General features: G+C 44.6%; 1 protein-coding gene across 1 annotated transcript in view; it reads left to right on the forward strand.

Moving 5' to 3' along the window:
* The window catches only part of LOC135369367 (phospholipid scramblase 2-like), a 74912-nt gene that overhangs the window by 2790 nt on the left and 54315 nt on the right, over window positions 1-17807 (forward strand). The window contains exons 2-3 of the mRNA XM_064602960.1: window positions 6743-6898; window positions 10875-10931. Coding sequence (XP_064459030.1) covers window positions 6743-6898; window positions 10875-10931 — 213 coding nt within the window. The remainder of the gene's footprint in view (window positions 1-6742; window positions 6899-10874; window positions 10932-17807) is intronic.

A 17807-nucleotide genomic window follows, 5' to 3' on the forward strand; every position in this document is an offset into this window, starting at 1 on the left:
TGCGAGTGGCAATGATTTGATCAAACGCCACTTCGTTGGACCAGAGAACTTGGTGTAGAAATAAATACCAGATTTGCAGATAACGCTAAACAAGTGCTACGCGCCCTCGAGTACATTCTTTATTTCTCGCTTAAGATGAAGCAATGCTTAGATCAGAGCAATCAGGGCTCTCACACACGCGGGCCGCACGTGCATGGCTTGCAGTCAGCTATTCTGTGTCCCGAGGGCTCTCGACCACTAAATAGAATAAAGCTGTCCCCCTGCCCGCCCCACACACATACGGACACACCAATAATGAAGAATTCGGAGTGAAACCATGTTTTCAGGCATTGTTTTTACCCTTGCTCGATGTAGTGCTGCTCCTGTCGACGTTAGGAAGTACATTCACATTCGAGCAGTTCTTCTGACGCATGAACCAAAACAAGTAGTTATAGCGATTTGATTTGGACGTGCGTTTTGATAAACTACACTGTAAGTAATATGATAATTGAGAAGTAATAGTGGAGACAAGTGCAGATAATGACATCATCTTAATTATTACACTAAGTTTATGGGCTTACAGCGTAGCAGCAGCCTCTCCGGATATCATGCCCGAAACACAATATACGGAGCACAGAGAGGCACAGAGAAAAGAATAATAATAAGTAGATGGAGTAGTTATGTACGAGGGTCATTGTGTGAAAATTTTTAATTATCTCCCTTTCCCTGATTTTTTTTCTTTTTCACTTTGAAAATGCAAGCACAATCAACAATACAGTATGTAAACCGACAATTTCTGTGCTCCTGAACGTTGGGATAATCGTTCGTGAAGAATTATGTACGAATAACTTGCAACGCCTTTCATATTTTCAATGTCTCAGTTGGAAAAGAAGCTCATTTGTTTATGTTGGTGTGTCAAGTGAAGTTTTTCATTGACGAATTGTATATGCGAATGCCTAACAACGATACCGCTCAGCTGTTTACGCTAAGGTACTTCGCTGCAATTGCGGTCCTTTCCAGGGTCATTACCCCCCCCCCCCCCGCACAGGGAGGTGCACAGCTTTGCCACCAATGCATCTACCCATAGATATGTATCCATGTAGATATACCACCCTATGGTTCGCTCCACTCGAAATCATGCAGATCTTATCACTAGGGCCCTGATTTGTAGGCATTTGCCTGAAAACGCCTATGAATGCCTAAATGAGACATTTTCAGGCTTATTTGCCTTTCTGCCAGCTTTGTCCCATAACTGCCTTTTTTTCGCTTGTTGTGTTTCGTAACTGCCTTTTTTGGCCCGCGCGGACAACTTGCAGGCGTGAGTCACACTGCAGTCGCATCACAAAAGCAAAAGGAATGCATTAGCTCGATTTCCGTGCCCTGTTGACTCATCGCCTGACTCAGAGCACGCGACCTTTATAGGACGAAACAGTGACCTACTAGTTTTGGACTGCAGTTACATTGTCACGTAGAGGACAATTGCCCCGTTTTGGTAGTCTCTCTCAAGGCACGGGTCGCCCAGAGCTCTGGGGTCGCTCAAAGAGAGGCTACTAAGACGACCTGTCACTGGACTGTTCACATCACTGCTATGCGAGGCTATCTAGCCTTTTGGTAGTCCAAAGTAGAATGATTCAACTATCGCTCGTTTTTTTACGGCCTCTCTGGAACTTCTCTGGCCCGGAAATATACAGAACGAAAGGTTCTTCTCTTCGTGAGTGACGGTGCTTCCTACATGTGTAAAGCTGGGAATGGACTTAAAGTGCTGTACTCAAAGATGATTCACGTCACGTGTCTCGTTCACGCCTTGCACCGCCTTGCTGAAGTCATTCGCTATTCCTTCCCTGAAGTGGATGCTATAATTTCCAACACGAAGAAGGTTTTTTTTGAAGGCTCCATCCAGAGTTGCGGCTTTCCGAGTGTTTGCACCGAGTATTCCACTGCCACCGCAACCGGTTCTTACACGATGGGGTACATGGCTAAGTGCAGCCATGTACTATTGTGAGCACTCTCGCGCTGTGAAAGCGGTTCTGCAGGAGCTTCCAGACGGCGCTGTTTCCGTAAGTGCAGCGAGAGAACTCTTCAGCAACCCAGAAATTGTGATGGACCTGGCTTACATTAGTGCCCACTTTAGCTCACTCACAGCTAGTATGACAAAGTCGGAGACAATAGGACTTCCCCTAACCGAAGCATTTAAAACTCTACAGCATGTGCGCACGCCGCTTCGCGGACTGGAAGGGAAGGGGTCCACAGCCGCTGCAAAGATGGAATTGTTGATCGGAAAGAATCACGCCGGGTACCGCATCTTGGCTTCTATGCGCATTGATGATAGTGCCAGCCGCAACAACAATGACAAAGAAGAAATTGTCCTTCCTCTTCGCTGCTGATGCGAGTTGAGCAACGGACTAAAAGCTGATACCTTCGGTTTAAATTCAGCATGAGAGAGCCACGACGATATGGCAAGGAAAAAAACTTGCCAAGCTACGGGGCACAAAAGTGAACTTGCACGGCAAATCGCCGGCAGTCCGAACATTTACACGGCAACAGACACCTACGAGGACTGGTGCTAAAGTCTGAGGAAAAGACATCATAGATGAAAATACATATCCGTTACGAAGCCGTTTGAATTTCACTGTTCATGGTAATCAACCAATTTTTCTCCAAGTGCAGCACGCATAAAGAAGTCCATGGTTCACTTACACGTCGACCTGCAAGAAATGACCTACACTATCGCTCTGAAACATTGCATCACTTGCAAACTTCGTCGAGAAAAGTAAAAAGTAACCTTTCTGCAACTCCGATGATGGCAGGGGCAACCAAGGAATACACCACAAAGAGTCACCGGTGTATTCTGCATAGCGAAGCCATTATCAACGACTTATACTAGGCCCTAGTACTGGGATTTTAACTGTGGTGACCGCAAAATTTGGAAAAGGCGCCGGCAGAGCCATCTAAAACGGGCAAAACCCTTTGTATCATGGTGCCAAAGGCTTATGCTATTGCCCTTCCCACTGGGATTGTAACGGAGGCGACCGCAAAATCCGTAAAAGACCGCAGCAGAGCCCTTTAGAACGGGCGAAACCTCTTTAATCATGGTTCCAAACAAATATTATCAACGGCTTATGATGCTCTTCTACAAGGATCGCAACAGAAGCGACCACAAAATTCTGAAAAGGCAGCAGCAGAGTCCTTTAAAACGTACGAAACTCCTTGTATCATGGTACTAAAGGCATATTCATGACGGCTTACGCTATGCCTTTCTATCGGAATTGCGCAAGAGGGGACCGCAAAATTTGGATACAGCGGCAGCAAGGCCTTTTAAAACGGGCGATACTCCCTGTATCATGGAGCGAAAGAAAGAAAGTTATCAGTGGCTTGTGCAATGCTATCCTGCTGGAGTTATAACACAGGCGATCGTCAAATTCTGAAAACGTGGCAGAGCCCTCTGAAACGAGCAAAACCCCTTGTGTCATGCTGCCAGAGACAGATTATCAACAACTTATACTATGTGATTCTACCGAGATCATAACACAGGCGACCGCAAATATCGTAAAAGGATGCAGCATAGCCCTTCAGAACGGGCGAGACCCCTTGTATCATGCTGCCGATGACATGTCATCAATGGCTTGTGCTATGCCCTTCTACTGGGGTTGTAATAGAGACTACCGCAAAATACGGAAAATGAGACAGCAGAGCCCTTTAAAACGGACAAAAACCCCTTTAATCATGGTGGCAGACATTTTACACACATATAAAGACACGACGGCTTATGTTACGCCCCTCCCCGTGATTGCATCGGAAACCACCGCAAAATTTGGAAAAGACGGCAGCAGGGCCCTTTACAATGACTCAATGATATGTATCATGGAGACAAAAAGATATTATGAACAGTTTGTACTGGGATTGTAACAGAGGCTACCGCAACGTTCGGCAGCAGACTGAGCCCTTTAAAACGTGCGAAGCCCCTTTAATCCTGGTGTCATTGCGTACATGGAGAGGTCGCGTTTGAGGAAACCGCTTCCAAAACGACACTCGCTAAGCAAAAAACGTCCTAAGCTGATTTTGTAGTATGCATATGTGAAAGTAAGATCACGGTATTTGATCCCCGTATCTTGTTCACCAGTTGCACCCTGAGAGGGTGCGTTTTACAAAATCGTTTCCAAAATGGCGCTCGAAATGGCCAAATGGCCTATTTCATCAACTTCGGGGCTTAATATATTTTGATATAACAATAATATTAAATATGTCCAAAACTAATTTTCTAATGTGCATATCTGGAACTAAGGTCATGGGATGTGAACCCCGTACCTTGTTCCCCTGTTGCACCATGACACGTCGAGTTTGACAAAATCGCTTCCAAAACGGCACTCGAAATGGCCACATGGCCAATTTCATCAACTTCGGGACTTAATATCATTTGATATAAAAATAATATTGAAGATGTCCTAAGCTAATTTTGTATTATGTATATGTGAAAGTAAGATCACGGGGCTTGAACCCCGTACCTTGTTCCCCTGTCGCACCCTGAGAGGTCGCTTTTACAAAATCGCTACCAAAACGGCACTCGAAATGGCCAATTTCGTCAACTGTGGGGCTTAATATCATTTGATATAAAAATAATATTGAAGATGTCCTAAGCTGATTTTGTAGTATGTGTATGTGAGAGTAAGATCACGGGGTTTGAACCCCGTATCTTGTTCCCCTGTTGCACCCTGAGAAGTCGCGTTTGACAAAATCGCTTCTAAAGCGGCACTCTAAAGGATCAAATGGCCAATTTCGTCAACTTTGGGGCTTAATATCATTTGATATAAAAATAATATTAAAGATGTCCTAAGTTGATTTTGTAGTATGTGTCTGCGAAAGTAAGATCACGAGGTTTGAACCCCGTATCTTGTTTTCCTGTTGCACCCTGAGAGGTCGCGTTTGACAAAATCGCTTCCAAAACGGCACTCGAAATGGCCAAGTGTCGAATTTCGTCAACTTCCGGGCTTAGTATCATTTGATATAAAAATAATATTAAAGATGTCCTAAGCTGATTTTGTAGCATGTATATGTGAAAGTAAGATCACGGGGTTTGAACCCCGTATCTTGTTCTCCTGTTGCACCTTGAGAGGTCGCGTTTGACAAAATCGCTTCCAAAACGGCACTCGAAATGGCCAAGTGGCCAATTTCGTCAACTCCCGGGCTTAATATCATTTGATATAAAAATAATATTAAGAGTGTCCTAAGCTGATGTAGTACGTATACGAGAAAGTAAGATCACGGGGTTTGAACGCCGCACCTTGTTCTCTTGTTGCACCCTGAGAGGTCGCGTTTGACAAAATCGCTTCCAAAACGGCATCGAAATGGCCAAGTGGCCAATTTCATCACCTTCGTTGCTTAATATCATTTGATATAACGATCACAATAAAGATATCCTAAGCTGATTATGTAATATGTATATGTGAAAGTAAGATCACCGGGTTTGAACCCCGTATTTTGTTCTCCTGTTGCACCCTGAAAGGTCGCGTTTGACAAAACCACTTCCTAAACGGCACTTGAAACGGACAGTTTATCATGTTGTATAGGCTAGTTTAATATAAAAGCGATATAAAATACAAAACGGTATCATTTGTATATTACTCACTCAAAATAAAGTTGTCTGTTCTGTCAGCCCCTTCGAGTTCTGGAAAAAAATGACCGTTCTCGTTTCGAACTCCTTCAGACCGGCCGTAGAGTCTCGGCGCATGCGTATTACGATAATACTGGGACTTGGTCCGTCGAGCGCCTAGGAGGGGAACCCTATCTGAGTCGCAATTTTGAAGGCCCTGGGTGCATCAGGATTAACACTCGCACATCGTGCCGTGGTAGGTATGTGGCCTGGAGGACGTACTGAACAAAAATAGGCGATGACATTTCCGGAATTCGACTGCTTTCTGCTGAAATCTGATTATCTGTTTCTTCACGCAGTTTACGTTTTTTTAACCACTGCATTTTATCGCTCCTGTTAACAAATCTCACGAACACATAAGGCGTTTTCCCTTTCTTAGAATGCACGCGATGTATAGCCTCAACTCGATCCTTCCCAAGCAGCACAATGTACTGAAAGTCGAGTGCAATAGGGGTGGACGGTATGTGTCTTATCAATGTTCTTTAGTTTCATCAGTCTGTTCAAGGCCTTCCACCTACCCGTCCACCCCTATTGCACTCGACTTTCAGTACATTTTGCTGCTTGGGTTATCAGGTTTAGGTACGCCCATCTTTACAGCAATCAGGGAGCATTAGGGTGCGTCAGGGTTAACACTCAGACATCGTGCCGTGGTTGGTATGTGGCCTGGAGGACGTACTGAACAAAAATAGGCGATGACATTTCCGGAATTCGACTGCCTTTGTCGAAAAAATCGTAGTCTAAACATGGGCGATGTGCCAAAATCGACGGAATCCCCATAGGCGCAATGCATTAAAATTCATTTGGCCAGGGTGCAGTAGGCTTATATTCTGCTAGCGCCTTTCATGTCTCCAGGGGTTCTTTACGTGGTGTTCTTCTCCATTAGACGATGACATCTTAAAAAATTTATTCTGTTTTGCTGTTAATTGGCATAAACGCTGTCTCCCATTGAATTCACATCCTGTAAGGCCGCTTCCCGCATAGCGGCTGAGTATAGTGACGGAGTGCGCCGACGGGGGGTGACCGCGAATTTTGGGATTGGCTAGCGCGATATTAACAATATTATTGGTACGCCGGTAGAAGCCATTTCTGCTCATCGCGCGTTTTCTTTTTTCCTAGCGGATCCTTTACCAGCCGGGGTACAGAGCATGATTGGTGCAGCACCCGAAGCACTCCGACAGCATGGGTGGACCGGATTGAAAGGTCTTCCGCTGGACGGGTTGCAATTCCTGGCAAACACAGAATGGCTGCACATGAGATTGGACCCACGCGACCGTAGGTATAGAGGTGGACTGTCTGTAGACGACGCTTCTTAAAGGGACTATGAAATTATTTTTTTTTTCGTTCTCGTCAGAAAGAACACATTTTTGTGAGTCTAGAACCAAAATTTTGCCTCCTTCTTCTGCCTTCTTCTCGAGAGCGAATTTAAACGGAGAGGCGAAGGGAGTACAGCTAGACCCGTGCCGTGGAGAGCTAACGCGCGGAGACACAGTGAGTAACTTGACGCGGAGCAGGGCCAGGTCCGCGACACAGTTTTGCAGTAAAAGGACAGCATATTTATTAAGCAGTTCGGACACTTTGCTTGACTTTTGTCGGTAGCTGGTTCGCAAAGTCGTCTTCTGCTATTCTAGCCTATGTGGCCTCTCCGGCAGCTGACAGAGGTCGATAGGACAATTGCGTTAGTGTCAGGCCCCTACATACCGTGAAGTCCAATGACCAAGGAAACCTATCGGAAGTTACAACCACGACCTACTAGGTAACTATGCCGTGGTTACAACACCACATATGTGGGCGTCACTCAGTGCGACAGGGCAGCTTAGCAGTGGAATCCAGAGCGCACTGTCCAGGACTTGACCTCTGTTCATTGACCTCAACTCTTTTGTTGAGTGCAGCTTGGTTATTTCGTCCAGGTTCGAAAAAAAGTGAACACGTGTTTGGTATAATTCCCGTTATGGAGCACGTAGGCGTGTCCACAGGCTTCTTGCCGAGCGCTGCGTGGACCTGTTACAATGAATAAGGGTATGAAATATGGTCGGTCAGGAAATGGTGGAGAACTAAAAAGTACCGGTATCGGTAACGATACGCAGATCGAGTTACCGTAAATTTGAAACGGAACCTATTTAAAAAGTATCGCGATCCGCACTCTGATATCGAAAAGAGTATCGATTATTGTAACGTCTTTACGTACAACACTTCACGAGGGACACTCTCCGCAGAAGCGGAAGACGCGAAAAACGTGGTAGCTTTCTGAGCGCGAGCGACACAGTGAGGCTTGTAAAAATTACTTTCCAAAGTTATTGAATTATGATTACAATTACGCATTTTTATTGTAATTCAATTACGATTGCAGTCACTGAAAAAGTAATTGCATTACACTGAATTACATTCACAAAGTTGACTGCGACGTGCAAACTGGAAGATTTCATGAACACATTAATTGCACAGGCTGAAAGATGGTGGTAGTTGTGTTCGTGGTAAAAAAACAAATTAGAGAAGTCTTACACAAGGACAAGCCTCTTGCCACGTTAAAGTAACACAGAACATCGCAGTCAAAAGGGTTTCGTTCTTCAACTATGCGAACAGAGTGGAGAAGGTCATAAGTGCAGCTTGTAACGTCCATTGCCTTTCAAGAGTAAGGTATTCTCAAAGTTCATGTCTGCAAGGCTGCCACGTCTCCTTGTCATAACAAGACCACCAACCGAAAACAGACGCTCCACTGGGGCACTGCTGGGCAGCCCACCATTGTACTTCATGAACACCTTGAGAATTTCAACGTCTCTAACGACTCCTGAAGTGCGGGTCGATACCCACAATCTGTACCGAAAAATGTGCCCATCTCAATCGAGTCTTTGGGTAATCACCGTGAAAAAAAAAAAGATGTGGAACTGACCCAAACTGTAAACGTTGGGCTTTCCCAGATAGCGTTCAAATTAATTCCGAAAGTAATTGAAAATGCGTTACGCGTTACCTGTAAAAGTAATTCAATTACAGTTACAATTACATAAAACCTAATGTAATCCTGGAAGTAACTACTTTACAGGTCTGGTGACAAGACGTCTCGTAGCAGACGACAGGAAAAACGCGCTGACGGTGTCGTCTGCTAAGTGCGCAGTACGCCACCTCCGATATTCCGCACCGTGTGAATGCTCAATGTAATACGCGGGACGGAACTTCGTCTCCGTGAACAGTGTTTTCGCTTTTTCTTCCACGGGAACAACCCGTGAGCATGTCGTCCGTGCGAATACACAGTCCAGTGAAGGCGCTCAACGCTAAATAATACCAGTTGGCGCTGTGGTCACCGGGTGATACTTTAGTGAAGTTGGTCTATAGACGAAAAAGCAAGAAATGAGGGACGGAAGTGAGGTGAGGGATTTAGAAAGCAAAAACGACTCCCCTCCCCCCTCTCTGTCACTCTGGTTTCCACAGGGGTGCCATCCAATGTATTGCTCCCTAGATGAAAGCGTACTGGGCGAACGCAATGCATCCTGGACAGGTCCTGGTTGCACATTGCAGCAAACGTCAAGGCACGCAATGGCGGCCAAACCGCTTGTAAACAATGTGGTTGTTGTTTCTGCGCAATGTTTTGTATCTCTTTTGATCATGGTAATTATTTTTATCCGATTATCTCGCAGTAAAACGCGCATTTTTATACATAGGGTTTCGTACTATTGACGACTTCCAAAGCTGTGATGACGACCGCCCGTCAGACTCACTGAGCGGATGCGATGTACTTAAACTGAGGAGAAATGGCCTACCATGTTGCGGAAGAAGCACCGCATAGTTTACGCTCACAAAATGCGTTCATCCTTCGCGTTATGACGACGGAAATATGTCGGTAAGCGGCGAAACGACATGTAGACGAGGTCACATGACCCCAAAATGACGTTTTCTATAACGTGCGACCAGGACAAGGTGGCAGCTTTGCCGAAAACACTCGCTTGAGGGTAGCCACAACAATGGCGGGTTTGTGTCATCCCTGTGGTGGTATACTCTGTAATTGATAACAGTGAAAAGGCGCACACTAGCTGGCTCATAGTGACAATGAGGAGGACACGAGACAGGGGAAAATTAACAGAACAAGTTATCGGACTGTTTCTCAGAAATTATTGTCCGTTAATCTTCCGGTGTCTCGGGGAACTCACACGCCGTCGCTTTGACGCTGTCACGACCACGCACGAATGGCGTCTCGTGTTTTTCACCAATTTCTTGCTGTTTGCCCTGTTGACTATCCGTTTAGTTCCCAGGGGTTCACCATAACGACCTTAGCAACCCATGTCTGCTATCCTTCAGCGCCACTCGGGCAGCGCCTTGGGGAGGAAATAATGAATAGGCATCAGGACGCGCATAGTAGTCGATGCACTTGTTTCCTGCCTTGACAGACCTATTATTCAGATCCTTGATGTAGCGGCCCCATCATTCAGTGCTTTCCCTCGTGTTTTGCCACCAAAAGTCCCGTATTCTTTGTGTTTCCTCGATAGTCTTATCATATCTTTTGAGATTTTTTTAGGAGTGTGCTTTCTCCGTGTTTCCTGTCTCACCTGATAAAGTGGCTCGTGCAGATGCCGGCTGCAATAAACATAAGACAATGTTGCATCAGCCTACCTGTCTCGCTGGTGCTATGCAGAAATCAGGATGTTAACTGCCAACGAGAACTCAGAGAAGCTGCCATTTCTGTAACCAGTCTGGAGCCAAGATGACTTCGTTAACATACTCCCTTCCGCACTCGAACAAAGCGACCATTCACTTCGGCCGTAGAAGCCTGTACGGGCCCTTTCTTCCCTTCGTGCTCTTGACCTACAGTTCGCATGAACCTTTAACACGTTACACCTTACCCTTTAAATATTATGCTAATGATGAGCACCGTGCCCAGAACAACAATCAATCTCTGTTCCAAATATCGGCGGCTCCCGTCCTGAGGCAACTCTCTTCGTATACTTCTGTACCGGTTCGCTGGATTTCTGCACATATACAGAAGCTATATGTTGCTTGAAAAGAAAAATGTGACATAGTCGCAAATTATTGCACTTAACGTCGAAGTTCCCAAGTTACTTTGGAGAGTCACATCTAAGCTATTGTTGTGTAATATGCACTCCTTAATTATTCATATCTGTAGGATTAGTGCCGACCTTGATGTCGCAATGAGTATATTTGCGAGGCATTTTATCCTCACCTCTTATGCGTTTCTTTGGGCTGCCGGTTAATGATTTTGACGGCTTCACATACCTGATTTGGCACTCTTCTATTTTTCTAGCAATGAAATACAACATGTACATCCACAAAGACAGGCACGTGCTCGTCTTCGAAGAACGTAAGTGTTTGGTGCCTCCGTATCATGCGTCGACTGTTGCATATTGGTTGATTTCCATGACATCGGGTAATAAAGACGTCGAAGCACGAAGGTAGCAATCTGTACGGCATCGTGTGCACAAGGCTTTGGGGCGTACTCAAGTAGGTTTACCAAATGTCCCATCAACGATCAGCTTCATTTAGGAAGCAGCACAAATTAGTAAAATGCAATAGCAATGCAAAGACGCCGAAGTCAATGAAATCGTCAAATTTTGCGCATGATAAATACGTTATCATCTATCGTTTCTCCGAAACGGGATACAAGACGGGCGGGTGCGAAGCATGGTTGTAATTCTTCCAATATCTTGAACGGGGTCTCAGTCGTCCTGATTACACAGCTGAACAAAATCATGAGGGTTTCCGCAACGCCTTCGGACACACAGAGTTCCATTATTTGAAGAGAATCAGGCTTTGATTGCAGTTTGCCTCGTTGAAGCGCTATTCAGTAGAAAAGATTTTTTCTCCGAAATTACTGACTCTCATACGGCATATATAACATCCTCGTGCAATATCCTGCACATAACATTCAAGATGTAAGCTGTAAACCTGTTTGCAAATGTAAACTTAGTACTTCAAAGTCGGTTATACCCTCCGCAGGGGTTAACAGCCACAGCACAGGACGACAACCAAATTAGGGCTAAGATGTCAGTAAAAGGCGTCTTAACTCGCGACCATTTTTTTCTTTTGTCTCAGTTTCTGAGCGCGCCGAATATGACATAGCACGAAAGAACTGATGTTCTGAGTCTGGAACAGCATAGAAAGGACAAATACATACAAAGCCCCTTGTCCCTTCTATGTTGTTCCAGCCTCAGAACATCAGATCTTTCAGTTCATCAGTTGCCGCCTGCGTCGATCCCGTCGTATGAATGTGCGTGTGAGTGAGCAAAAATGTAAGAGTGAAAGGAGGATGAGTGAGAGAGAGTGGCTGGATTGTCCCCTCAGATGACGCACACTGGAAGTGGCTGAGAAGGCGTGTTAGCTCAGCTCAATTGGTAGAGCCCTAGACCGGCAATCCAGAAGATGTGGGTTCGAGTCCTACAGCTGGCTAACCTTTTCAGTGACTTTCATCTTTCATGACATAGCACCTCGTCCGTTCCTGGTAAGTGGGGGTTCATCTCAAGGAGTGCGCTCTAGTTGTGCCCCGTTGTTTCATGAGACCAGTGTACCCGCGGTTGAAAGTGATAAGAGGAGGATACTACAGAGAGAGTCTCATGAGATCGCCACACGTGGCAATGTGATTAGTGACACTTCGTTTTGTCTTGTTCCCCCTCTTCGTCACGTCTTTGGTAGGGTTGCCACCTTTCGTAATGAAAAATACCGGCTGGGGGAAAGGAGGTTGAATAGAGGGAAAGGAAGAAAGGCTCGTGGAAAAGGGAAAGTGGGTGATGGGTAGACGAGACACACGCATATATAGAGAGAGAGGACACACAACATAGAGAGAGAGGATGTTCCTGTGTTTGGCTGTATCATTGATGCTAGAAATAACAATGATAATAATAATAACAATGAATAATAATAAGAATGAATAACTAAGAAAACGACTGGTGACTGCGGAACTCGGTCCGTGTTCCAGATTTATTCAAGCTGTAGTGGAATGTTGAAGGGAAAATCCCGTAAAAGCCCTTATGAAAGGTGTTGAGCCACAAATACCCGCAAAAGGCTGCCAGTATCATCTTCCTACCGGCGACCGGCAGAGCGCCCAAATAACCGGCCGTGCCGGTATAATACCGGCCTGGTGCCAACCATAGTCTTGGGTCATGGGCGCCCAGAAGCTTAGCAAAGACAAGAAAAGGCTCGCAGTCGAACCGCGTCTTTTGTAGCCGTAGCACAATTGGTGCCCATTCTTGCAAACGCCTGACGCTCGGGGATTACGGACACAAGAGAAAATAAGAAGGGCCATCGGTTAAGGCGATTCAGCGCGTTGCCCACACCGCTGTGTTCTTCGAGCTGCATAAATAATTTATCATATTTAGTTCCTGTTGTCTTTGTATACTTCTCGCAGGGGGCACTGGCTTAGGCCGGTGTATGGTGGCCACGGTTTGGTGGGTGGCATGGGTAAACGGTGCCACCAATATGAATGTGAAGTGTGGGTGACTAAGGCCCAGTTTCACCAACGCCGGTTGACTCTGAACCGGGATCAAGGGTAGCTAAAACTTGCAGTTAACACTCAAATGTCTCTTAAACATGTCATCTTGAAACATGGTGAACACTTCAGTGACGATAACAGTCTTTGATGAAGCGGAGTGAAGCGTTAAATTCGAGTGAAGGCTATAATCTCGGTTCCAATGTTAATCTCGGTTCAAATGTTAATCGGTGCTGGTGAAAGCGTGGCTAAGATGATAATTCATTTTCATAAACCTCTCATGGTTAAACATCAAATTCTTCAGTGATTGGGGTGGTAAACGTCCCCGCACCAAAGTCCCAATGTCAAGCAACAAAGCCTTTGGGGCAAAGTGCATAGTACTCACAGCCGCGTCCTGCGATAAAGAAAAAAAAACGAACCCCCTGAGAAGATGTTGCCGTTCTTCACATGTAAGGGCAGTGACGTCTTTGTCCGAAAATATCGCAGAAATCGAGAAGCTAATATTAGAGGACCTTCTTTTTAAATGCTCTTCAGAATCCGATTGTGAGCGCATCCTTAGCACCTACAATACCAAGATACCATACTGGTGATACGATATGCGATATAGGAGCACCACCTAGTTAGCGTCATCCAAAGATGTCATTGATTGATTTGACTGATTTACTCGTCAAAAATGTTTATTATATGACAGCAATTAGTACCTTAAAAAGGGTTGGGGATTAGGGAAGAAAGACATGTATAGCATGCTTAGTCACTATGTGTCACAGGGGAAAACCTATGCAGTTGCGGAACGGGCTATAGGCGCCCTTGGAGCGGCCCTTGGACCACTTCCTGGATGCGACAAAGTGGGTTAGCACGAGGAATCTGTTTACGGCCAAGCGGATTACACAGAGATAAATGTTCCTTAGGATAACGGCATTTACAACTGCATCTTTCTTTGTTCTTCTCCTTTAAGAATAACAAAGGCGGTTAAGAGCATCAGCTGTTTACTATATACATTAAAAACATTACATTCATACAAATTCATTACAAACATACATTCTTCTCCTTTCATTGAATTACTTTTTTTTTCATCAACACTCCAGGTGAACCAATAAGAAATATCGATCAGGCGACGGCTGCACCATTATTTCTGCCTACGCAATGAGCAACTATCTTTTCCGGAACCCAAATTCGCGTTCTCGAAACAACGGAAACAAACGACCATGCTCGACGACTTCGTACGGTTATGTGCCGTGTTTGAAAATCCGACATCAGTATTGACCAAACAGGCTCACGAAATTTCGATGTCTGTCCAAGTCATTTTAACGAAAGAGAGCCACATTTTTGGCGGCTTAGATTTACCGGGGCTGACGCAACGGAACAGCACGTTGGTTAGTTTAATATTAGGTTAGTTTCAGGTTTCAGGTTTTAGGTTTCAGGTTCAGGTTTCAGGTTTTATTTACTCTTTCTAAGTTTCAATGAATTACAAATGGGACTGTGAGGGCGTGCCCTGTGTAACAGTCCCAGCAGTAGATACACAGACGTACATGAATATATAACAAGCCTTGTGGGAAAGAAAGAAAAAAAAAGACATTGACAAACAATTGACAAAAATGCATTGACAAGGAAAGTGAAACATTATGGTGCAGCCTATAGTAAGCAAAGAGCATTACCGACATAGATAAAACAATTGTATAAGTCATATCAAGGGCGTGTTATGCCAAGAAAGCAAGGAGGAGATCATTACTAAATCATAGAGCTTTCGTGTCCCATTACCATTGTGATAGATGTAAACGGGAATATCTCTTAAATTGAAAAAAGGAAGACAGGGTTCTGATATGCAACGGTAGGGAATTCCATACCTTGGAACCAAAGAAAGACATTGAAAATATACCATAATTTGTACGTGAAGAAGGAGGTTGAAGCATGTCAGGCTGATGAAGTAGGTTGTACAATGTATGAACACGATTGAGAGAGATCAAGTGGTCCGTGATAGCCCCATGGATCAACTTGTACATGAAAAGTGCGATTTTATGCTTAACAAGCTAATAAACATTTTGTACTGACAAACACTGAAAGGCAAACGCTATTGATTCGCAGGGGGGTATGAACAACATTATCCTCAGGGCCCTCCTTTGGGAGTGTAAAATAGGAAGAAGGGTGGAGGGGTAGGTCAGCCCATAGACCTCCAGAGCGTACGAAATATTGGAGTGGACTAGAGCGTGGTAAACCATTAGAAGCGCCTGGATAGGAAGAAATTGTCTTAACTTAGAGAGTGCGAACAAAGCGGGGGTGATTTTGAGTCGGACAAACTTAACATGATCATCCCATGATAGGTTTTCATGTAAAATAACGCCGAGAAATTTGACTGAAGACACTCTGCTGAGAGGGCGGCCTGCGAAGTATAGCTTTTCCTGGTCTAGGTCCAAATATTTTTGTCGTGGGCGAAATATTACGTATGAAGTCTTATCAATATTTGGAACCAGTTTGTTGGCAGAAAGCCAGATGGAGAACCGACGTAAAACGTTATTTGCCTTTGCAAACAAGCTCATAGTGTTAGATGCGTCAATAAAAATGTTAGTGTCGTCTGCGTAAAGGAAACAGTCTTCATGTAGGTAATCATGGAGATCATTAACATAGATAAGAAATAGGAAAGGTCCCAAAATAGAGCCCTGAGGAACGCCTGTTGTCAGTGCTCTAATGCAAGAATTAGAGTTGCTGAGTGTTACGTATTGTTTCCGGTTTTCCAAATAACTGGTCAATAAGTTCAAAGCTAAGCCACGTATACCGTACCTCTCAAGTTTTTTAAGCAGGATCTGATGATCTATTAAATCAAAGGCTTTTGTCAAGTCGATAAAGATGCCCATGGTAAGTAGTTTTGCTTCGATATTACGCTTAATCTTTTCAGTGGCATTTACCAACGCTAAGGTTGTGGATTTCCCCGGGCGAAAACCGAACTGGAATGGATGTAGTAATTTATGTTTTTCGAAAAACAATTCAAGCCTCAGCAGCACTAATTTTTCGAACACCTTACTAATAGACGGAAGTATAGATATAGGACGATAATTACCAGCCATTGTCCTGCTGCCCTTTTTGTAAACTGGAATAACCTTAGCAACCTTTAACAAATCCGGAAAAGACCCCTGGGAAAAGATATCGTTTGCCAGAGTCGCCAATGGTGCAGCGAGCAAATGACCAAATCTTTTCAAAAGAGCTACCGATATGCCATCGTGGCCACATGAATTTGACGATTTCAGAGTCTTAATAATCGAAAGTACTTCATCAGGTGTAGATGGTCCTAGGAAAAGGCTATGTTTGTTTACAGGAGGTAACGGAAACGTTTGCGTGAACTCGGTCAGCTGAGGCACGCTTTTCGCAATGTTGCAGAAGTAATCGTTAAACTTCTCTGCCACGGCAACGGGACTGGTTAGAAGTACGTCATTGCTTAAGAGTGATATAGCAGTATCAGCCTTGACATTCCTTTTCGACAGGATGCGATTAATCCCGTTCCACATGGCTTTGGGGCTATCACTAGCGTCAGCGATAATTTTGGAGTAGTAGTTGACTTTTGCTACTCGTAGAACATTCCTAAGGGTATTATTGTATTTATTGTATCTCAGTCGTAAATTAGAATTTGACGGTGAACCCCGTAGCTTGATGTACAAGTTATTTTTATGTTTTATGCTTTTTAGTATTGCCTTTGTAATCCATGGTTGTCGAATCGTGTTACGCTTACTAGGTGCAGTACTGGAAGAGCTCTGTCGAATCATCTCCGATAAAGTTGACAAGAAGTAATTTAGTTTCGCGGTCACGTCTGTGTGCAAAGAGAAATCCCAGGACATCTGACTTAGACGACGTTCTAGGGATTCGTAATTAATGTGGGTGCGTCGGACGCAATCAGGGCCAACCTGTACAGACTCCTTCGCGCCTACATAAATCATTTCATGGTCCGTTATATCACATCCTGCAACACCATGTATCAGGTTATCAGCGGGGATATTTGTCAGTATATGATCGATGAGAGTTCCATGTTCAGGTCTTCCAAAGCGAGTTACTGAAGTGATAAGTTGCTTGAACCCGGAACAAGCCAAGATATCACTGTAATCTAACGCAGCTGAATTACTTTGTAAGAGATCGATATTAAAATCTCCAACTAGAATCACGTTAAATCTCTGTTGGCACATGAAATGCAGCGTCGTATCCAGTGCGTCCAAAAATTCCGTTAAAATCGAGTCCGGTGATCTGTACACTACTCCTATGATTAAAGGACGGTGAGCGAAGGTGCAAATGGCAGGAGGACAATTGGGTACCTCTATAAACAAAGATTCTACAAGCTGGCAGCAAAATGAAATGTCGGTCCTCACTGTGTAGGGTATCCCAGAGCGAATATAAAGGGCAACACCACCGTGTTGCCTGCCGTCTCTATGACTGAACTCAGCCTCGTAATTTGCAATATTAAAATAGGCTTCACGCTCCTTTTGCAGCCACGTTTCAGTTAGTGCAAAAAACGACAGCTTATTTTCCAGCAGCTGGATTACTGTTTTTATTTCATCGAAATGCTTTCCAAGGCTTCGTATATTCAAATGAGCCGTGAAAGGATAATAAGGGCACGTTTTGCTCAAACAGTCTAGTGAAACTAAAGACATGAAAATAGGAAATTAGCCGCGTCACATCACAGCCCAGTGAGGTCACTCAAGCTTTTTATGCGCAGTACACCGGAGTCTGCATCACGACGCATGAGGACATGGCCATTTCGTACCCAGACGTACTGAT

This window comes from Ornithodoros turicata, chromosome 9 (genome assembly GCF_037126465.1).
Source record: "Ornithodoros turicata isolate Travis chromosome 9, ASM3712646v1, whole genome shotgun sequence".
Classification (NCBI taxonomy): Eukaryota; Metazoa; Arthropoda; class Arachnida; order Ixodida; family Argasidae; genus Ornithodoros; species Ornithodoros turicata.